This window comes from Euprymna scolopes, chromosome 35 (assembly GCF_053919585.1).
Source record: "Euprymna scolopes isolate OS-2025 chromosome 35, ASM5391958v1, whole genome shotgun sequence".
Classification (NCBI taxonomy): domain Eukaryota; kingdom Metazoa; phylum Mollusca; class Cephalopoda; order Sepiida; family Sepiolidae; genus Euprymna; species Euprymna scolopes.
In genome coordinates, this window is record NC_136516.1 from 46,774,324 (window position 1) to 46,799,015 (window position 24,692).

At 35.8% G+C, this 24,692-nt stretch overlaps 1 protein-coding gene across 1 annotated transcript in view; it reads right to left on the reverse strand.

The window, feature by feature from the left end:
- LOC145259858 (uncharacterized) overlaps positions 1-24,692 on the reverse strand; it is a 1,597,463-nt gene that overhangs the window by 900,509 nt on the left and 672,262 nt on the right. Inside the window, exon 4 of the mRNA XM_080117703.1 lies at positions 16,373-16,461. Within this exon, the coding sequence (XP_079973829.1) occupies positions 16,373-16,461 (89 nt within the window). The remainder of the gene's footprint in view (positions 1-16,372; positions 16,462-24,692) is intronic.

A 24,692-nucleotide genomic window follows, 5' to 3' on the forward strand; every position in this document is an offset into this window, starting at 1 on the left:
CCTAGCCTGTGTAGACAAAAGATTCTGAAACATCAGTTGGAGATATTCATTGATTTAAAACCACCTGAACAGTGAGATTTTTTTTTCACTGTTCTTCCAACTGAAACCAAAATTCCCTTCTTCCCTCATTCGTTTCTTAGTTTTTAATTTATCATTCTGACGTTTCCTCTTAGAGGGTCAGACGATAAGGCCTTAAGGAAATTTTAATAATTTCACCTGCCCATTTCTTGTTTTTTGGTATTTAAATTAAATTATGTTTCCTCTGAAATTTCTCCTTCCATTTTGCTGTACCAAAAATTTACTTACATATTTTCGAGGTCGGTACAGCTCACAATTTATCAAAACGTTAAACAAAGTTATACGTATTAAAAATAAGTTAATCGTTTTGAAGTGTAGGATGGAATTTCTTAAATCTTGCCGCCTAAATCATGTTGCTCCCGGTTATATCTGTCATCGTATTTCTAAAATTAAATGTAGAAATACATTGGCAGTTCAACGTGTTTTCCTACAAGATGAAATCCTATTTAATTCCGATACATATAATTCGTTACGTAGTAAACACCTTTTACTTTGGGCCATGGTTTGGAAAGAACTATCTTTCTTTGATAAACTCCGTTTTTCCAGGTTTTTATCCATTGGCGATAATTTTACCCGTAATAAATGTACTTCTTCTTATGATAAATATTTAAAAAATGTAATTACTAAGAAGTTTGGGATTATAACAAATTTGGATAAACATATATTTAATTATTCTTCTCATGTTTTGTCCAATACAGAAGAATTTGTTTTATCTGCTGGCTTACAATTTTGCATACCTTCCCCTTTTGTTGATAAAATTTCAATATTTAGTGAAATTGAATTATTATATACTCAATTAAAACACCATTCGCCTATCTCTACTGATGAATTAACTAGTGTTAAAATTCAGTTGGGCGAATTAGGTCGGAGGTTTTCTGCCATAAATACTAAATCTAGTGATTTTGTTTGGCAGAAAAATCATTTTGAAGCGGCAAAATTAATTAGGTCTAATCTCGACATTTATCTTTCTCGCCCGGATAAAGGATCGGGTGTTGTTATACTTAACAAAACGGATTATATCTCCAAAATGTTACAAATCTTGGACGATAAAAGTAAATTTCTCCGTTTGGGTGATTTAAGCCATGATGATACTTTTCGTATGGAAATAAAAATCCAGAAAAGATTTCTTCAACTTCATAAAAGCGGATTTATTTCTAAGGAGATTTATGATAGAATCCGACCCATCGGCTCTCAAAGGCCTAGAATGTACGGTTTACCCAAGGTCCATAAACCCAACATTCCTTTGCGACCCATTTTATCTATGTTGGGTTCTGCACAACATGAACTTGGGAAATGGCTGGTTGATCTTCTTAAACCTGTGCTTTCTTTTTATTCGGTCCATTGTATCTCTGATTCTTTTCAATTCGTATCTCAGATACAAAAAAAAAATTATCTTTATCTGAAAATACCGAGTTCTTGGCTTCCTTTGATATTAATAGTCTCTTTACTAATATACCTTTGGATGAAACCATTGGTATTTGTGCTGACTATCTATACCGTGGCCCCTCAAAATCTCCACAATTTCCTGAACGAATTTTCGTTGAACTGATGGAACTTGCTACTAAATCAGTCTCCTTTAGTTTCAACAACATTATGTACCGGCAAATTGACGGGATATCTATGGGTAGCCCTCTTGGTCCTTCGCTAGACAACATTTTCGTTGGATTTTTGGAAAACGAATTATTTTCCAAAATTACTAAGCCAGCATTCTACACACGCTACGTCGATGATACTTTTGCATGCTTTCCCTCACGGAGTGAAGCTGAACAGTTTCTTCGTCTTCTTTGCAACCTGCATCCATCGTTACAATTTACTATAGAGGTTGAGGACTGTGGCTCTCTCCCATTCCTCGACGTTCGTGTTTCTAAAGTTGGTACTACGTGTGAGACCTCCGTATATAGAAAACCTACATTTACAGGGCTCTATCTTAATTGGTTTTCTTTTGCCCCTCAGTCTAGAAAAATAAACCTCATTAGCGCTCTTACGTATCGTGCACTTATGATTTGTTCACCAAACCGTCTTGATACGGAACTTGGGGAAATCACAAATATTTTTCTTAGCAATGGATATCCCATTAATATAATAAAATCTACTATTGAACGTAAAATTACTACATTTAATAGTGTGAAACATATTGGTCCATCACGTTGTCACATTTATTTAAAATTACCATGGTTGGGTCCTGTTGGCCTTCATATTGTTAAAAGGATTTCTTCTGCTACTCAACGTTGTTTTCCAGCTACTATGCTTAGAGTAGTTTACACAACTCGAACCTTTTTTCTCTTCTTTTCGTAAAGATGTTTTGCCAACCATTCAAAAGAATTCTGTTGTTTATAAATTTGTTTGTCAGTGTGGAGCTGACTACGTTGGCAAAACATCCCAAAGATTAGAAATGAGAATATCCCAACATATCCCTCGGGATATTCGACTACACCAGGTTTCGAGAACATCCGGGCACTCCCAAGCTCATGAGTCCGCCATTGGTAATCACCTGTTGAGTATAAATAGGTGTTCTGATCAATATTCCGATGGGTGGTTTTCTGTTTTATACAGTGCGAGGTCGAACTATCATCTCAATATTATTGAGGCGTTAGTTATTAACAACTCTCGACCTAGCCTGTGTAGACAAAAGATTCTGAAACATCAGTTGGAGATATTCATTGATTTAAAACCACCTGAACAGTGAGATTTTTTTTTTCACTGTTCTTCCAACTGAAACCAAAATTCCCTTCTTCCCTCATTCGTTTCTTAGTTTTTAATTTATCATTCTGACGTTTCCTCTTAGAGGGTCAGACGATAAGGCCTTAAGGTAATTTTAATAATTTCACCTGCCCGTTTCTTGTTTTTTTTTTTTGGTATTTAAATTAAATATATATATATATATATATATATATATATATATATATATATATATATATATATATACGTGTGTGTGTGTGTGTGTGTAAATGAAAATGTCTACGTGTGTGTCTGTCTGTGCACACTTCCCCACCAAAGAATTGTCAATTTTCGGTCTACAGCCTCGAGATTTGACATAAGGGGTAGTGAGATTTGGGAAAATCTTTCGATCGGTTTTGCGGCCAGAAATTTGGCTGTTAAGGGGTCAAAGTTAAACGATTTGAACTTTGAGAACTCTACCAAACTACTCCACCAATTTTGAGTCTAAACACTTGAAATTTTAGATATAGATTACTTTGACATGGATCTAACTTTATAACTGGATTTGAGCCGAAAACAATAAATGTTAAGGGGTCATAATTAGGGCCAAAGTTTTTTTTTTAAATTGACTTCTGCGGTCTTTACCAAATTACTCAGCCAATGTTTGGGCTAACCATTTGAAATGTTACATAAAGTGTATTCAGACATAGGGCAAGCTTTTTAATCATTTTTTTTCTGAAAATTTGGCTTTTAAGGGGTCAAAGTTCAAAAGATTTTTACCTTTGCAGTCTCTAGCAAACTATTAAGCCAATTTTAGGTCTAGACGTTTGAAAATTGATATAAAGGGTATTCAGACATGCAGCAATATGTTTAATCAGTTTTAGGGCAAAAATTTGGCTGGTAAAAGTTCAAAGTTTACAGAGATGACCTTTGCAGACTCTACCAAATTCCTCCGCCAATTTTGGGTCTAAACACTGGAAATTTTAGATGTAGTTTATTTGGACATGGGTCAAACATTTTAATTTAATTTGAGCCCAAAACAATAAATGTTAAGAGGTCAAAATTTGGATGAAAGTTAAAACAAATTTACGTCTGCAGTCTCTACTAACTTTTCTCTATGGTAGTTAAGGAAGCCTATATAGAAAGGCATTACCGTACATATTCACACTTTTTGATATATACATATGCACATGAAGTTAAGAACAGTACATAGGGCCCGGGCAAAGCCGGGCGGAAGTCCTAGTATATATATATATATATATATATATATATATATATATATATATATATATATATATATATATATATATATGGAGATCTACCGAATTTGGGTTCACAAATCAGGAATCAGTTTTAGCGAAAGAGAAAGGGAAAAAACATTTAGTTATTTTAAAGTAGGCCGGGGAAGGGGGTTAGATTCAACCAATTTTGCCAGGGCAGAACATGCATAAGTGTATGAATTCTTGAACGTTTGGTGTACACATTGCAGATTCTGACAAGGTTCACACGTGCTCAAGCATAGCTCGTAAGGATGATTCAAGAAGCACATTATGAGTCACGTTCTCCAAACAGGAGAACCTTTACAGATAAGATGAACAGCTTTTTAAAGGGTCTTTAGGGATATATATATATATATATATATAGAGAGAGAGAGAGAGAGAGAGAGATTGTTATTTATATGCAGCGACCGTCTTGTCTAGGCGGAAAGAGTGGGTGGTATATGCTAAGTTAATATATATATATATATATATATATATATAGAGAGAGAGAGAGAGAGAGAGAGAGAGAGAGAGAGAGAGAAAATAAAAAGGAACAAACCGTATTATGTGTTCATCAACGTTTCGTCTTTATTTCGAGAAATAAAGACGAAACGTTGATGAACACATAATACGGTTTGTTCCTTTTTATTTTCTCTATTTTGTCGGAATACTATTTCCATTATTTTCATCATATATATATATATATATATATATATATATATATATATATATATATATATATATATACGGAATAAACGCGTTGACACACTGGTTCTCGTCAGATCACCGAAGTTAAGCAACGTTGAGCCTGGTTAGTACCAGATGGATGACCATTTGGGAATTCTAGGCGTTGTATGTGCTCTCTGCTTATCTCGGCATTTGTTTCCAGTCGGCTTTTACATGCACTTCACTTGCAACTGGTATTTAACAATGTCGACTCAGGAGAGGTGTGGTTGGAGATTGCGCACCTCCTGCCACAAAAATTTCATGCGCAGGCACTCCTTCGTGGGTAGCCATAGTCTGTTAAAGACTGAAAGAGCCCCTATATATATATATACTATAGCTGTATATACTCGACGTAGCAAGGTTGAAACAATATCATATATAAGACTAGGACAACAGCATATTCTTTTCATTGTTTTGACTCTCGAGTGTGTATCTGTTGATATCTTATATGCTTTTATAAAGAGTGATGTGGTTCTCAGTTGATTAACTGTGTCTAACTGTGTCGGATATATACTCGAGAGCCATGACAATGAAAAGAATATGCTGTTGTCATAGCCCTAGTCATGTATGACATTACTATATATTATAGCATCTGCTATGACGTAATCTTACGTAGTGTCATCTGCTATGATATTATATATGATCATCATATACGACGCCATCTACTATGACGTCGTATCATATATGACATATATGATGGCATCTGCTATGACGTCATATATGATGTACCTATTTACTATGCCTCCCCACGGGACAGAGTTAGACACCAGGGTCGTTTTTTAACGTGGAGAAAAGGTACAAAAATAAAAAATTGTCTCAGTCGTGAAGGACTGATCCTCCACCGAAAGAGAACAAGAAAACTACACTTTGATCTTACGACTTTATTACTATAATGCGTATATCTATTTATACTTCTATTAATTTGTTTATTTTGTGTATTGATATTCATATTAAAAAAAAACTTTTTTTTCTATTTATTTAAAAAGAAAATACAACTGTGCAACATATCTAGTTTATTTGCATATTCTTTTAAACATTCATTTTAATAAATTCCTTATTAGATTTTTCGGTTTTCTTATGGAATGATCATCTTTAGTTAACTATTACATGTAATTATATTCATGCAAATATTCTACATGATTTATACTTGTATAATATTTACCGAAAAATTGTTATAATAAAAACAAACCTCTTTCTATATATATTTATGCATGCGTTTATATATTTATTTAAAAAATGTTGCCTGCTAAACTCCTCCGTTAGTTTTTAGTCTACAGATATAGAACTTCATATATAGGATATTCGAACCCATGCAAAACTTTATATTTGGATTTCAGGCGGGAAAAATCGGTGCAAAAGTGTAAAAATTTAAAAAAAAAAAATGAAATTTGCCAGGTGAACGACGGCATTACGAATATGCAAGCCTGACGTAATAGGTATTGGTTCATGTTTTAATTTTTAGCTTTCCAGCAAACATGTCTTCATAATACAGTTATTAAGGTCAAAGGAAAAAATAAATCGTAAGCTAAACGTTTTGGTTTCGATTCTCGGTGGTGGCACACGAGTCATTATATTTATATCATTTTAAATCATTACAATATATTGGATCCAATATAATATAATAATAAATACGAAATCTGCATTAATCAAAATATCATATTTAAGCGTATTTTACGACCGGGCAATGCCGAGCAGTCTGCTAGTACATACATATAATGATTGCATCGTTAATGTATTCCTAGATGTAAGTCCACTGAAGCTCCGGTGTTTATCAAAAAATGCCCTATGACAGGGAAAGGTAAGTTGATAGAATTTTATATAAGGAAGTGCCTCCCTAGTTTACATGAGGATAGCCCGAAACCCCTTTTCTATAGCCTTTCTTTTTAATCTACCTCTTATTTCTTTCTTTCATTCTTTCTTTTCTTTTTTCTACCCTCTCAATTTTTACTTGTATTTCATTTTCTATTCTCTTTCAAATGACAGAAAGATTTTGTATAAAAGAATTTCTATTTAAAATCTAATTTCATCGTAAGTATGCGGCCTGATGACTGTGCTTTTCCAAAGAATTTGCAGTAGAAACATGTACACACACATGAAGTCAATGATGTGTGTCTAATTAAGTAAAGATACTATATATATATATATATATATATATATATATATATATATATATATATATATACATACACACACACACACACACACATAGCAGAAGTCCCCGCCGTTGACTGGGTTCAAAAACAGCCTACAGAAAATGGACTGATAGGTTATGAAAAGGAGGGGGTTGTAAAGAGATAGGTTTTGATACTCAAAAATTTTACCCTAAGCAAAATATGATAAAAATAAAGATAATTTTCGTGCAAATATATTATTTATATCAACTTTGTTTCCATTCGTAGCCAAGAGTGACCAACAAAATGGTGTTTCCTTACAAAGAGAAAATGTTATATATATAATAATATAAATAGGCCCTGAACTGGCATCTAAGCTTCAGCCTCTGTCCCATCGACGAAATGTTGCATCCCTCTGCCTTTTCTACAAGTATTTTAGTGGTGAATGCTCTGACGAACTGCAATCACTTGTGCCCCCACGACGTGAGCACCCTCGACAAACCCGACAGGCTGCTAAATCCCACCCCCACACTGTAGAGATCCCTAGATGTAAAAGATCTTTTTACTCCAATAGTTTCTTCCCCAGAACCGCTAGACTCTGGAATTCCATTCCAGGTCCCTGCTTCCCCAACAGTACTGAGGTGCAGAAGTTCAAGTGTAACGTGAACCGACACCTTGCTGCCCAAATCCCTACATAGTACCCCAGTAGTTGTTGCCCCTGATAGTAGCCCCCTACACCAAAGTGGCAATTTGCCTTGTTTGGAGTGAAAATGTAATAAAAAAAAAATATATATATATATATATACAAGAAATAAATGTTACAGTAGTCAATAAAAGTTACTTTTATGGTAGAAAACTTCATTGCTTTGTATTTTTAAGTTGTTTGTAAAAAAAAATTTTTTTCAAATTCACGAACCAGTTTTAAAAAATACAAAATGGCAGCGACTTTGAAATGGAGAGCCCCATTTTCAATTTGAAGGAGGGGCATCTGAGCATTCTGTGTTAACAATTTAAGAGAGTTCCGTCAACGTAAGGAATATTTATAAACATATTTTAATGTTTTCCATTTTTTGTGTTTGAGGAATATTCGATTATGGCATGTGTAGTTTATATAAAAATTAATTTAATCAGTTATCGCTTCAAATTTCGTTTTAATTTCGGTTCGTTGAAATTATTTCAAGTAAAGAGCATTAAAAACTATTTCAAAACAACAAAAAGCATGAACAGAACTTTTATTGACTATGGTAACATCTTTTTTTTTTGTATATTTATTTTTTCGGGTAGTCATTTGTTGGCTTTTCTGCTAAACACTCTTATTAAATAATATCGACGAAATATCGAAAAACAAAGAAACAAAAACAGTTTTGAAAAATAATGAAGCTTTACTTAATTTAGTAAAATAATCCGAAACAGCAAAATGGGATATTAAAAAAGTAAACACGTAATTATATTAGTTTTTTAAAGCAAAGAATCGATATAAATATGAATAAGAAGAAAATGGCGCCCTTTTCAAGCAGAATAGCTTTGTTTCAGTTTTACAGTATTGAACAGTGTAGTATTGCGCTGTTGGATTCAGGGTTTTACTATTGTAATGTAAAGAACACGCAGAAAGGGTTGTAATCAACTGAATTCCTTCTAGTACACTGACAAAAAAAGCTTAAACAGATATATAAATAAGAATAAAAAGGTTATGTAAATGTTTTTAAAAAGACACGTAATCACATGAGCAGTTTTCTTCCTTCTTTTGACACGATAACAAGTAACGTTCTTATTTTTTATTATTTATCTATTTATCTATTTTCGAAAGAGTGCCACGTGCAAGCGGAGAAGGAAAGAACAGAGTTATGCAAAATTTGTGTCGAGAATTGTCTAAAGTTCCGACTTTTTTGGGGGGGGCTTCACTTTAATAAGAACGTGAATTTATGAGGTTAATTTATTCGACACAATATGATTAAGCTCAAAAAAATAAATAAAAGCTAACGTGAATTAAGATTAAAGTTAAGGTGTTATTGTGGACCCTAACCCCTTTTTAGAAACCTTGTTAAACTTTGTGACATATTTACATTCTATGGAGGTCAAGCCCGAACGAACACTCTATAATTTTATTATACCATATTTCCTCAAACTCAAAGTAGACTTACGCAAATAGATATGATAAGTCTTTGTTAAAGTTTGTGCCGTATTTCCATGGAGTTACAAGCGCGAACGCTGACCCCACAATTTTATTATACCATCCCTATTTAAGTTGAAACATACTTATCAAAGTATTCTTATGTACATCTATATCAAAAACCCTTGTAAATTTTTTTTTTTCATTTTTTATTTCCATACTTTGGGAACCAGGCGCGAACGCAGACCCCACAACTTTTATGAACCACCGTTCTGCCAGATCAAACATACCCATTCCTGATCCTGGATACATCTTCTATCATTATATGCAATCAGTTTTTTAAAATAGTCAACCATATAGGAGCCTATTCGTGACCAGACACACACACACACACACACACGTTCAGCTTTATATATATATATATATATATATATATATATATATATATATATATATATATATATATATATATATATATGAGAAATTACACCTGGAGGTTTAAATTAAGACTAGTCAATCGAAAAGAGGGGATGACTTTCGAAAATATCGGTGAAAAAAGCGACCACTCCTTGTAAAAAAAGTGCCCCGTTGAGGGTGAAGAAATTAATGTTTTTAGCCAATTTTTTCGATATTTGTCGTCCGAAGTTCCGGACTTCAAAACGATACCAATTTCGTGAAAATCCGTCGCCTCTATCGAACGTGTTAGGCAGACATACATACATACATACATACATTTAAACAGACAGGTGATATTTACATTATATATTATGCACTCGTTAGGTTTTGTCATGTTTTCCCTGCCTTCAATGGGGCTAGAATACGGAGTGACGGTTTTCACATCTTCTTTGTTTGAAATGTCACCAAAAAAGGGTAAAAATTCATTTTCCCCCAGAAGTCACATGATTTCACAGACTTCCGTTTTACCCTTAGATGACACTCTTTATTTTTTATTATTCAAAATTAGTCTTAGTTATGTAACAGCAGTTTTACCTTTTTTGCAGCAAACTAATTACACAAAAAGGGTTGATAAAACAGACAAAAAGAAAAACGAAGCCGATCTTTTTTTTTTTTTTTTTTTTGCTTATCCGTTATCTATTAGAATCACAGTTGGGAAGATATCTATGTTTGATTTGCTTTGCAACAATGTAACTATATCGTCTATTTAGACCACGGAGTCTGCAGCGCTTCCTAATTAAAGCAGAGAGAGTATTTTAATGTCTATATTACATTTCTTATCTCGCATCGCAAGAATTCTGCCAATTCCGGAGAGATAACAATTCTAAATATCAACTTGCACACAGGTTTCTCTTCTGTAGGGAACGCAATACATCAGAAGATGTATTAGATATTCTTTTCTTTTTACATAGGAGTCACCACTTATCAATACCCGGAGGCCACTCGAGGATAAGGATTATAGAGTGTACAGTAGTCAATGGAATAATATTGTAGTAATCGTTAGTAATGGAAATTTGGTAAATTGGATTACTTAAGGGGCGGTTCATCAAGAATTTGTTTATGTTGGACTTGAAGGCAACCAAATTGTAGTCAGTCAGGAAGCAGGCAAATTGAAGAGAGTTCAACAGGCATGCAGTTATAAGAAAGAAGCTTTGTTCATAGAATTTGCGTTTTGATTGAGGCACAGATAAAGAGTGGGGAAAATTATTGACAGTGGTTTCAGCTAGACGGGTGTTTATCGAGAAAGATTCGCGAGGGAGAACCAGAGATTGGAGCTCAGACGAGCACTTGCCATGGAAATAACGATAAAGCAAAGACGGGCTCGCAACATCTTTTCTGTGGGAAAGAAGTTGCAGGGAAGAGAAAAGGGCATCCACCACTAAGCTACGACATCTATTTTGAAATCTGTCAAGGCAGGATAAGTTGCTTCTAGCAGATTTGGCAACAGTACTCCATCCTTGGACGGACTTGGCTTTTATATAGATAGAGAATTGCATCAGCAGTGAACTTAAAAGAATTCCTCAGTACTTACTTTGTATCTACAATACCAGGCGTTTGCAACATAGTCTAACTCCACATTAAGTGATGAGTAACGTGCCGAGTCAGGATTTTAATCGTGACGTGGGCGTGACGTCATGGACGAAATGCATATATACGCATAAAGCTCAGAAGGGAAACAGAAAGAAAAAGGAAAAGACGCGTGGCGATTGGGAAGTTATGCTCTTCAAGCATGCAAAGTCTCTTCCTCTTACCCTTTTAATTGAGAGCCAGTTGTGTTTGGTGCCATGTATTGATAGTCAGATATGTCTGGTGCCGTGTATTTAGAGCCAGTTGTGTCTGGTGCCATGTATTGAGAGCTAGCTATGTCTGGTGCCATGTATTTAGAGCTGGCCAACACGGTGGTTAGAAAGAAATAACATACTGGTGTTAAATACTTGTCAGCAACTGTCATGATAAACAAAGGAAATTAATTTTTTTTTCTTTCAGTTTGTCTACGTACACCGTTCAACAACATTACATGTTTAGACAAGAGCCACACACCTCACACGGGAGTTTTGCATCGAGCCTCTTGACCAGTGTTGAGGACCGACAATTTCAAATGCCACCCCCAGATCAAACTGTAGAAGACCTACAGACGTTAGCAGACACATACGAGACAGTCTACAAATGTTTTGGGAGTCAATTGAATATAGACAAGACCAAGATACTCATTCAAGATCTACCTGGTCTTTTTGGTCCCAAGCACTAACGCCATTCTAAATGACCAATCACTAGAAGAAGTTGAGCAGTTTTTATACATAGCAAGTATCCTAACTTCTATTCTCAAACTGATCCTCGATGCCTCCGTTCAGTCTCGAAAGACAAAGGATACCCTCTGTAGGGGCAGCTGCGCGTGTATTTGTGTGGCAAGGGTTGCACAATCTCCAACCACACCACTCCTGAATTGATACTGTTTGAGTCCAGTGGAAAGAGGAAGTCCAGGACAACTGGAAACAATGCCGAGATAAGTAGAGAGTACATACAGCACATGGAAGTCCCAAATGGTCACCCATCTGGTACTAGCCAGGCTCATTATTGCTTAACGTGATCATAGTCTTCTGAGCAGTAGTTCTATCCACACTTCTATATGCATGTGATACAAAAACAAAAAATAGACAGCTTAGAGTTTATAGTTTATACCATGATAGCATATTATTAGAATTGCATAAAGTTAAGGGTGATATCTACCAATATAACAAGTTGACTAGAGTGCCAGAATAGGTTATCGGCATTTGTTGCACCAGCCTCAGGTAGTGTAGTCAAGAATAGACCAAGAAGTGAGACGTGTTGGTCCTCACAGTTTTGAAGGTGGATAAGGAAAGTGTCAGTCTGTGAAAGCGATATATGCACTGTTGTCAGCTGTGTCTGTGTAACTCAAGAAACCAAGACAATTATTGTGGTGGACATTAAAATCATCAAATAAATGTATAATAATGTTGCATCTATATTGTCAGAAACTTGGTTGAGCGGGGTGTTGGATAATAGTTTTGGGAGTTGAATGAGCTGAATATGCTGGAAATTTCCAGGTTCCCAGGAATAGAAAACGAAAGCAAAGAAGTGAAGTAAATACATTCCGAGAATTTGTCCAAGGTACTGAAGTCAGAGGCTGAACAAAGGAACAACAGAATTTGGTCAATATAAACAAGCGAGGGACACAAATAGGGTAGAGAGAGAGAGAGAGAGAGAGAGAGAGAGAGAGAGAGAGACATGAGACGAGACAACAATAGTTCCTTTTCTCAAACTGCTTGCTTTTTGGAATTTAAACCCAACTCCCTGTTTTCCACAGAAAAGAAATTTAAAATATCACGTGAACAAACATTTCTCTGCACAACTCCCCATTTTGGATGTCCCTATAAATCTGGCTCCTAATTCTAAGTAGCTCTTACATCTCAATGACAATGTACTTAGTTTTGGGTGAATATAAGTTTAAAAAGCATGAATAAATTATCTTTTAATTTGAGATATTATTCATCCAGGGCAATGCCGATGAAAAATGTACCAAGTTTGTGGATCTTTCTGTTGTAGTTTTTAATATTTAGCTGGACATAGACACACACATAGACATACACACATATACAGACATACACACACAGATAACTGGCCTTTTTATCATCAAACACAACCGTGTTTGAATATATGGTTAAGTAGCAGTTTCAGTCCTTTAGAACTGCTTTAAAGCTTCACCGTGCACTCATTTTTCGACCGAATTTCAAACAATTATTACAATTTAGATCACCTTCACAGCTATATTGTGAAAAAAATTTTTTTTTCAATTTTCGTTCAGTAAAACAAAAGTTATGATGAATTAACTGGTGTTTAAAATCGTAAAAAAATAAGGAGGTGAACGACGTTTTTTATGACTGGTTTCCATAGCAACCACATTGCTTCAGCGACTACTGTTGCTACTAATTAACTGCTGTCGCGAAAAGAGAAGTAGCAAGTGAAACAGAGAAGATGAAAGAATGAAAGGGAGATAATTGAGGGATTTTATTGAAAATAGATGAATGCCATACATTGTTATTACATATGTGTTTATGGGGGCAAAAAATAAGAATGAAATTAAACAAAGAACGAGTGAATTTATTGGAAGCCTGGAAAAATCATGGATTACAATAGAAAAATGCGAGCATGAAAAGTAGTATGGCTAAGCTTAAACATGGAAAAGTAAAGGCATAGTTGTTAAAACTGGAACAGAAAAGGACAAGATATTCTAGTAAAAAATATAAAAAAATTATAATTTAAAATATTACAGCATTAAGAATTTTTTTAATTCACTTTATAAAATTACATAATCAATTCTTAATGCTGAAATATTTTAAGTTATAAATTTATTTTATTTTTTACTAGAATATCTTGTCCGTTCTTTTCCAGTTTTAACAACTAGTCTTTTACTTTTCCATGTTTAAGCTTGAGCATATTCTTTTCATGTTCGCATTTTCCTATTGTAATAATAGATTATTTATGATTTTAGTATGTCTTATTCGAACTACTGTTCTCATTGTGATCACCACTCGTAGCAAATAAAATAATAGTTAAAAATTGGTACAAACCTCCGATTTTGTGTAGTGTGTAAATTCCGGTTACAGAGTAATAAAAAAAAACGATGGCTACCGTGTCTGACTATATGCTGGTGGGTCTCATGAAGTAACGTGAAATCTTGTTACTCATATGCAAATGACTTCTCATTTGCAGGCTTGGATAAAAAGCCTGTTTTCAGATGTGGCAAAATTGGAGTTGTGAGTTTGGATTAACTACAAAAATTTTACTGTGAAAGTACAGAAAAGTTAATCTATTTTTAAAAGTACAGAATAGTTAACAATCTATTTTTAAAAGTACAGAATAGTTAACAATCTATTTTTAAAAGTACAGAATAGTTAACAATTTATTTTTGATGTTTTTCATAACATTGCAGCAGTTGTGCCATATATTGGAAACCTACGCCCGTGAGTAGCGATTATGTTAATGTTATTAATATTGGAAGGGTCACATTAGTACTTGTCAGGATAACCATGGAGCGAATGGACATAGACTCAGCTGCAGATGGTGTGATTGAATGGATGGGACGAGAGGGTCAAAGGTTAGCCCCTAAGACAAAATGTACTAGAAATGGAGGGGTACATGATGACGATTGTGTATTTTAGAAAGAACAGAGAGTTTCAAGCCTGTCCATTTTTGGGAGTAGGACAGAAAAGACCCGCCCGACAATGTAAAAATTTAATGAATGTTGTCTCGAGACTCTGCCCATACATCACCATCATTAAGACTAAATTAGTAAAACAAGTTTAAGAAGTAATTGATTAAATAGATATTGGTCTCTCCTCTCGTGAGTGAACTCTTTCACTCTAAATAAAACCTTTGAAACCTCAACAAGTCTCCAGTGTGTTGTTTTGTGCGTTAAGTAGTTTTGTGCATCTAGCTAAACAGAGCAGGCCATGAGGGGATGAGGCCAGACATGAATAACAAAAGAAGCAACTACGAGAGGAAGAGTAAACACCCTGCAAAACACATATATAAAAAAAATACTTTTATTTATTTGATTCGGTGTATTAATCGCTCACTAGCAAAAACACACATTTACAAAAGTGTGCGCTTATGTAAATGATCATGTGCAAATTATCGTTGGAAGCTAGAATCTTACCGTTGTAACCTCTGACCTTCTTAAGGTGCAGCTTTTTCAATACATGAGGCTTTATGTGCAACTTAGGAACATACACAGAATTTCGAACTGAACCTTTTATTCAATCCTTTCGGATGGATTGTTCTTATTCCGTCAGCCATGACCATGTAAAAGTAAATCTTTTATTTTATGCTTAGTTATTTTCACCTGCAGTGAGGATTCAACCCTTAAACTTCAGCAGAAAAAAGTCCACCTGCAGAATATCGGATATTACATTGGTCGAAACGTTGTAACTATGACAACCAAGATGGGGATAGTATTCAGAATAATCCAAACTAATTGCTTTGTGTGTGTGTGTGTGCGTGTGTGTGTGTGTGAAATGGCACTAACCCTGTTTGGGTTTAATTGGTTTCCTTTGAAGGAGGAAGTTCTATAACATGATCAGCCGGTCACTGGTGTGTGGCCGACCCACGTGTTACACTAAATGTCTTAGAAATGGTCCCATGATGATGTGACGATGGGCCAGTCATTAGCGTCTGAGTATCAAGAGGAAAGTCATACCTGAGATGTCGGATGTGGGTGTGTGGCTACTTCTTCTCCCAGGAAAACGTCTTGATCCCTGATAGCATTCTGGCTGGAACCTTCCTTGACCTCAGAGCCACTTCATTCGAATTAAGACACTTATGGCAGACACGAAAAACACACAATAACGGGTCGCAATATATATGAGAAATATAATTAACTATTTATTTTATAAAATGTATACAATATATATATATATATATTACAATATTAACATACAATTTACAGATCATACTATTGATTTTTACCATTACTTCTTTAATACTAACTAACCTTAACTAGTGTTGAGGGAGAGGGGATCTCCCACCTCTCGTTTACAGAAAGGGAAAATAACACGTTCTTACCCCCAAGCTGGTCGGACGAAAAAGAGGTCGATAAAAGAAAAGGAATCATGGGATTGCATTTTTCTTTGTATCCCTCCGCTTATGGCCAAATTACCACCAGGCCATGCTGGGGGGGGGGTTAACAACAACCACAGCCGGAGCACTAAAATATAGTGCCACAGTTCCATGGGCGTATGAAATTCACAAGCGGTCCCCAGTTTTATATGTATTCATGTTAGAGGAGATGACGACGTTAGGTTTTTGTTTTTTGCAACTCTTGCAGGGAGGTGTCGACGCCCTCCTACATACAGCGCCTGGAATTCCCAAATTGTTCACCCATTTTTAACGTGATTATGCCGTTTATATAATTGTTTTATCTCTAATAGTTGTAAGTAAAAAACAGTGGAGCTTACCTCGTTCGTTGACGGCATTAACATCCGTTTGTCGTAATATAAACAGATCAACCAGGTTTTCATAACCCTTCACGCATACATAATGCAAACTGAAAAGAAAAAGAAAAACGAGACAAACATTTTATTATGCTACTAGCGGGGGTACCCGGCGTTGCCCGAGTGTTTGTTTCCGGGACGGGGGGGAGGAGTTTTAAAAAATGTTATGGTAGGTAAGAAGGAAGGATCAAACCCGGAGTCATGAGTAAAAGTAGGAAAATAAAGTGTGAAAAAAAAAAAAAAAAAAAAACCATCTGCAACGTTAACAGTTCGGCCACCAAGAAAAGTCCATTCCAGTTGTTTAGGAAAAAAAAAAAAAAAAAAAAAAAAACGACTACGGTAGGTCGGCGCGAACGTGAAAATATAATGTGAATTGTCCAGCACGCTAACCACTACGCCACAGAGCACTGCAGCTTAGTTTAGTGATTTTAAATAACTTCACATGAAAGAACTACGAAGCCAAACCGGTGTTCTCTTCTCAACTGTTCCTTGTGAACGATCCCCAAACGGTGTTAAGTGGTGGCAGGGGGAGGAGGAATTTATTAGAGAGAAAATATTTTACCACTTCCATTGATCTTAACCGATTTTGGCCATGACTTCTCAGCAGAAAAAGTATAGAAATCTAAGATTATCGAGGAATTTGAGAAATAATAAGCCTATAACACACCTCAGATATTGTTCTGCCGTTTGTGCATATTATATTTGCATGAAATATCTTGATTTTTAATCCTATTAATGTCAAAATCAGACGCGAAAAAATGAGTTCATTTTATTTATATAGATAGAAGAATAGAAGATAGAAGATAGAAGATAGAAGAAGATAGATAGAAAGAAAGAAAGAAAGAAAGAAGATAATAATGAAGATTTGATGTATGTTTGTAAATAAAACATTTCTCAAAATGTAGGTACAAAGATTGGATAGCGTTTGTGAAAATTCAGATACTTTCGAGGTTTTTTTTTCATTTTCATTTTTACCAAATGTATTAGACATCAATAGTTTATAGAAAAAAGCAATGTATTATCTGCATAATAAACACGATCGTTTACGTCGTGATTATTCCTCTCACAACGCCACTAAACATTTTTCAAATTTTAATTGGTGTTTTAAAGATATTTTAGGAGACATTATAATATTCCAAATATTTCAGATTTGCATTAAATTCAATTTATAGTTTTTAGATACGAATGAAGTAAGACTTTGAAAGCATTAATTGCTACTTAAAAACTCTTAAGCATAAGCATTATTTTTTTTTTTTTAGATTAATTCCTTCACCCTCAACTGAGAACTTTTCTACAGGGAGGGGTCGTTTTTTTTTTTCGCCGATATTTTCGAAAGTCATCCCATCTTCTCGATTGACTAGCCTTACTTTAAATCTACGTCACTTCCGATTTGGCGATGGGCGCAACAGCAAAGACGTCACTTTTTTTTTTTTGTTTTTTTTTTACATTCTTTTCCTCCTTCACGGTACGGGTTCTAGCCTGCCTGCTTACTACCACTTCTTTTTTTTTTTTTTGCTCAACTCACACCTCCAAACACCCGGGAAACGCCGGGCATCCAGGCTAGTTTATTATAAACAGAAATACCGTTGGTATTAAACGTAACATTAAATTCTTTTAAGAAAAATTAAGTGAACAAAACGAAAAGAAACTAAAACATGTGTATACGAGTATTATATTTTTTTCTAAACAATTCACTTCTTGTAAATAAAAAAAATACTCAAGCTGAGATCGTAACCAAAACCTAAAGACACTGAGTCAAATACGATAACCATTAGGCCAGCATGACACGGCTTTTCAAAGTGTTTTCAAACCTACTTATTCTTCACATAAATAATCAGTCATATGAATGATTCATGCATGCGCATTCGTGAAACACTTAGCAAACAGATAAAAATCCGATGCCCCCCCCCCCCCACGTGGCAATTTTTCAATTTTGACCCCCTTTAGCAGCCTCTTTTTTCCGGGTGAAAACCGATTAAAAAGTTTTCCACGTGTCTGGATATCATATATACCAAATTCCAAGTCTGTAGATGAAAATATTTAAGTATATAGGTTGAGAAGTGTCCTCACTTTTATAGATATATAGATTACTAGATGTGCCTGCTATTGCCCGGTATTAAATATAACGTTAAATTTCTTTTAAAAAACTGAAGTAAAAAACAGAAAGAAACTGAGATATGTGCATGCAACTCGCCCGGTTTGGGCCCTACGGAGCCTGGGCACCAAAGTTCAAGCAAAGACCATATGTGGGGGAAACTCCACATATAAGACCTTTGCTCTTGTAGCAATCAGTAATTAGTCAATGTAGGGGAAACCCTTCATACCAATTGTCACTATCCAGCTCCCCTATTCCCCGGGGAGTTGGTCCCCATTTCCCCTTCACTCTCCACATTAAAAAATGGCCTCGTGCCTAATTTACTCAATGGGGAAGCAAATAAATACAAACTCGCCTGCCGGGCCCTACAGGGCCTGGGAAACGAAGTTCATGCAAAGACCATATGTGGGGGCAACTTCACATATAAGACCTTTGCTCTTGTAGCAATCAGTTATTGGTCAATGTTGGGGAAACCCTTCATACCAATTGTCACTATTCAGCTTCCCTACTCCCCGGGGAGCTGGCCCCCATTTCCTCTTCACTCTCCACATTAAAAAAATGGCCTTGAGCCTAATTTGCTCAGTGGGGAAGGAAATAAATACAAACTGAGATATGTGCATGCAAATATTATGTTTTTTTTTCTAAAAAGTTCACTCGAGCGGAGATCGAAACCAAAACCTAAAGACAGTGAGTCACGTACAAGAACCATTACATCAGTTTGCTTGGATCTTTAAAAAGGGAGAAGAAAAAGTTGTATTCTAATTCGGCAGAATTTAGCGTTAGCAGTAGCGTGAGATGTCAGAAATTTTTCTGTTTCTATTTCTATCCTTGTAACCATGTAAGGGTGCTGGAGGTAAACGTTTTTTGGGGCTGACGTTATCTGCATGATAGTCAGGGACCCGAACCTTAGACTAACCCCTAAGGAGGCCGTCCTATCAGCAGGCATAAAGTACTGGGGTTGCTATATTGCAATTTGGTGAATGGATTCTGGACCATGCAGTAGCTTCTGGTGGGGCTTCTCGATGCCATATTTGAGGGTAATTGTTACGGCTTTACCTTATCATGGTCTACAAACAAAACATATTTCTTCACTTCTTTTTCTTCCTTTAGTTTCCCTCTCTGGGTTGCTTTAAGTCCGTCAACCTATTCCACAAATCCTAAAACTCCATCATGAAAAGTCTCCAGAAAGAATACACGATTAAGCCCAGAACTCCAACTTCCAATGTAGACCCCTACTACCATGTCTCCTCTAACATCAGAGGTCTACGTTCCAACCTTCCAGAGGTTAAAGTCCAATTATGGGAGACCGAACCTGACCTATTCTTCCTAAGCGAAACTGGCATTGGATCAACTATTTCTCTAGATGAGTTTGTAATTAAAGGATATTCTAATTTAACACCCAAATCTGACCCCCAAGATCGACATGGGCATGGAAGATGTGCCTGCATTAGAGATGGCTTTCCATGTGATAGGGACATCTCGAGAGAAGACCCTAAATTGCCCTATATGTGCTTTCAGATTGTACTTGCTCACACCACTGCGTTTATATTTGCTCTCTATCGCCCCCATAACAGCGGAGTTAGTATATTTAAGAGCAGAAAATTAACCCCATCCTGTCTGCTCATCCTTCGGCTAATATTCACGTCTGTGGAGACTTCAATGTTCACAATGTGGAATAGTTAACCCACTCAAACAAGACAGATGATGAGTGGAGGTTCTGTCACAATTTCTCCATTGCTTATGACCTAACTCAAATTGTTCCCGAACCCACCCGTGTGTCTTACACTAATGGTCAATATGCAAGTCTCCTAAACCTTTTTCTCACAACTGACCCTGAGCTATGTTCGTCTTCTATTCTTTCTCCACTGGCATCTTCAGACCACTTGGTTGTCTCCATTAAGATGAAGCAATGTAATAAGTCCTCTGACGTATCTGTCCCTCATACAGTATATCGATACTCTATGGTTGACTGGGATAGATTTTGTACATTTATATCAGATCTACCTCTTCGATCCATGTTTAAAAAGAATGTGTCCTCCATAGTATCCGACCTGACTGAATGGTTAATTGTAGGTATAGGCCGTTTTATACCCTCCAAAAAATTCCAGCAAAAACTTAACAGCTACACGTGGTTTTCACCAGAATATGCTGCTGCCATTGCACACAGAAATCACTATTTCCATTGCTTCCAATGTAATAGATGTACTGAGACTAAAGCCGCTTTCAGGACTGCCAGCAACAACTGTAAAAGAGTACTAAAGAACGTGAGAGTGTGGTATGCTCAGTCAGTCAAGTCCAAAGTAGCTGAGCAGCGGCTTGGTTCCCACCACTTTTGGCAAATAACAAGCAGGGTCCTGAATAGAAGTGTGTGCTCTATCCCAATCATCATAAATGAACCTGAAGTAATTTCGTCAGCATCGGACAAAGCCAAACTCTTTGCCAAGAACTTTGCACCTAATTCTACCCTATCCGATCAGGGCCGCCCCCCCCATGTTTCCCCCTGTTTCTGTGACATACAAATATCTGTGCGTGGTGTTGCCAAGCTAATCAAAAACATGGATTCCAATAAAGCAACTGGCTCTGATGGCATTCGAATTATAGTGCTCAAAAAGGCTTCAACCAGAACTAGCTCCCATACTTACAAAGCTATTTAAGCGTTGTCTTAAGGAGAATTCCTTCCCAACACCCTGGAAAACTTCATCAGTATGCGCTGTATTTAAGAATTCAGGTTATCGCTCATCTCCCTCTCAATGCAGACCAATCAGTCTCCTATGCGTCATGAGTAAGTTGCTAGAATCTGTGTTAAATGAGAAGTAGTCAACCTCCTCAGTGACATGCAATGTGGTTTCCGTTCTGCTAGGTCTACAGCAGATATGCTAATGATTATATCTCATAGGATTAACGAATCTCTCGATGAAGGCTTCCTTTCTAGGGCAATTGCTCCTGGCATAAAGGTCTACTTCACAAAATCTCCTGCTACGGTATAACTGGAAACGTCTTTTCAATTATTGAATCATTTTTTTTTTTCTGATAGATTCATAATAGTAGTGGTTGATGGGCAAAAATCTGAAGCTTACAGAATTAATACTGAGTAACTCAGGGATCCAGCCTGGGCCCAGCTCTCTTTCTGATCTACATAAATGATTTCCCAAATCATATTCTAAGATCATTTGTAGGCATTTATGCTGATGACACTACCATCTATGGCACACATCAAAGGCTGTAAACGACCAAGTTCCCTCTGATTCTCTCTCCTCTGATCTTGAGCACGTGGTGCAATGGAGAAAAAGGTGGCTGGCTACTTTTAATGCATTAAAGACCAAGCTTCTATCCTTCCATCATCAACGGTCTGATCCCTGTCTGGCGTCAATTGAAATGAATTGCTCTCATCTTGAGGAGGCTCCATGTTTTAACAAACTTCTGGGCTTGACCTTTACTCCTGATCTGAGATGGATCACGTACATCAAATCTGTTGTCAAGGCTGCTGGGAAAATGGGGGGATCGTTCTACCGTTGCAGTAGATATCTCACTGCTGATGCAATTCTCTACCTGTATAAGAGCCAAGTACGTTCAAAGATAGAGTAATGTTGCCACATCTGGGCAAGAGCTGCTAGAAGCAGCTTATTCTGTCTTGACAGAATTCAAAATAGACTTCATAGCCTAGTGGGGGATGCCCTTTTCTCTTTCCTGGAACCTTTGCAAGCCTGTCTCTGCTTTATCATTATTTTCATAGCAAGTGCTCGTCTGAGCTCCAATCTATTGTCCCTCCTGACCTGACTTTTATGAAAACACCTGTCTAGCTGAAACTACTATCAATAATTTTCCCCACTCTGTGCCTAAACATAGATTCCATGAACAAACCTTCTTTCTGCACGCGTGTGGAATTCTGTTCCGTTTTTCTTGCTTTCCAACGTGAACAAATTCTTGATGAGCGATCCCTTAAGTAATCCAATTTACCAAATTTCAACTACTAACGATGACTAACATGTTTCCTGTGACGACTGTACACTCATTAACCCTTATCCTCTAGTGGCCTCCGGGCCTTGATAAGTGGGGATTCCTTTGTAAAAAAAGAAAAAAAAAAGAAAAAGTGTTTTCTTACCTCGTGAAACAGTTGACAAACAGATAAAAATGCGATGACTCGCAAGTACCAATTTTTCAATTTTTACCCCTTCGCAGCCCTTTTTCCAGATGAAACTTGATTAAAAAATGTCTACATGTCTGAATACCCTATATACCAAATTTCAAGTATGTAGATAAAAAGTATTTGAGTACATAGGTTGAGAAGTGTTCTCACGCAAACACATTCTCACTTTTATAGATATATAGACTAGCAGGCCGCCCGGCGTTGCCCGGTCGTAAAATACGTATAAGATTATATTTTAATTAATGCAGAATTCTCATTTATTATAAACTGAAATACAGTAGGTATTAAACGTAACGTCGAATTCTTTTTAAAAAAATGTGTTAGAAATTTTCTTGAGTTAGTTATTTTTAACACTTTTTTTGTTTAGCAGCACAAACTTCTGTTTTTTTTGTTTTTTTTACGAAGGCAATTAAAAACGAACAAGTTATTGCATTTAAATACAAATTATATTCAATTATGATTATAAATTACATAGTAATACTTATATTAGTTTGAAGTTTGATAGTTTCCAAAACGGTTGTCCTGGAGAATGTTCTTTTTTGTTGAAGCAAATTAGGTAGCAGAGGTGAGGAGAAGTGTTGTCATTCCTTTCGGTAAATTTTCTTTCTTTCTTTCTGTTTTTCTTTCTTCTTTTTTTTTTAACTCTGCCCGTCGAAGGTTCTTTTTTTAGTGTTCATATATAGCCTCTCTTCAAGTAATAGTGGGTGATTTGCATAAAGTCACTTATGCAAATTTGCATAAAATCACTTATGCAAATTGCATAAACATCTTGGTAAGAATATTTCAAACAAATGAAGTAAAAAAAAAAACGGAAAGAAACTGAGACTACTGTAAGTTATAAAAATGGCGATATTATCAACTAGAAATACAAAAGTAGGTTTAAGGCTCCTAAAATTCGTACTATTGTCCGCAGGGACCCGTGGGGCAGTGGTTAGAGTACTGGGAAAAAATCAATTACAAAAGTGATATTCTCTTGAAGGTTCAATCCTCAGTGGGCGACCGAAATATATATATTTGTGAATTACTTAGTACCTCTATCCAGTCGTGGCTGACGGAACAAGAGTCACTGCCCCCATGAAGTAAATAAAGGGTTCTGCTCGAAATTCCGTCCAAATTCCCAAGTTCGACAGAAACATTCCCAAGTTCGACAAGATACACCTGAAGAAGGTCGGAGGTTATATCGACCGAAACGTTGTGAAAAAATCACACTCAAGATGAGAATAGTAGTCCGGTGAATAATAATACATATAACCAATCCTCATCTCAAAAATTCAGAAACGTAAACTGAGACATGTTTATGTGAGTATTAAGTTTTTTTTTCTAAACTGTTCACTTCTTATAAGTAAAAAAAAAATATTCAAGTAATTTTCAATCAAAACTTAAAGAAAGTCTGTCAAGTAACTATTAGACTAGTGTAACATGATCTTTAAAAGGTGTTTTCAAACAACTTATTCTAAACGTAAGTAATTTGTCATGTGAACTATTCACGCATGCGCATTCACGAAACAGCAAACAGATAAAAATCTGACCACTCCCACGTACCAAATTTTCAATTTTGACTCCTTAGCAGCTCCTTTTTTCCGAATGACAACGTATTAAAAAGTGTTAAAAAGTGTCTGAATATCTTATATACCAATTTTCAAGTCTGTCGATACAAAATTCATTGAGTATATAAGTTGAGAAGTGTCCTCACAAACATACATACATTCTCACTTTTATAGATATATAGATTATTTCATATTTATACATTGCTAGAAAAATAGCCGTACTAGGATGGGTAAAATCAATTCGTGGAACCAAATAGTTTTGTGCCACTTTTATGTGCCTTTATAGGGTTAAAGTCAAAGTATGTCTAGAATCCTTATTCAAATGTTGGTCAAAGTCCATTTCATGAAAATGTGTAAAATTTCAGATTTAAAATGAAATTGAAATTCTAGGAATTTTGCTTAATTGATGTGTGATTACTATTAATCAAATTTAATGTAAATCTGAAATATTCGAATGTTCAAACGGGATGCTGTGTCCATATTATGTTTTCTGAA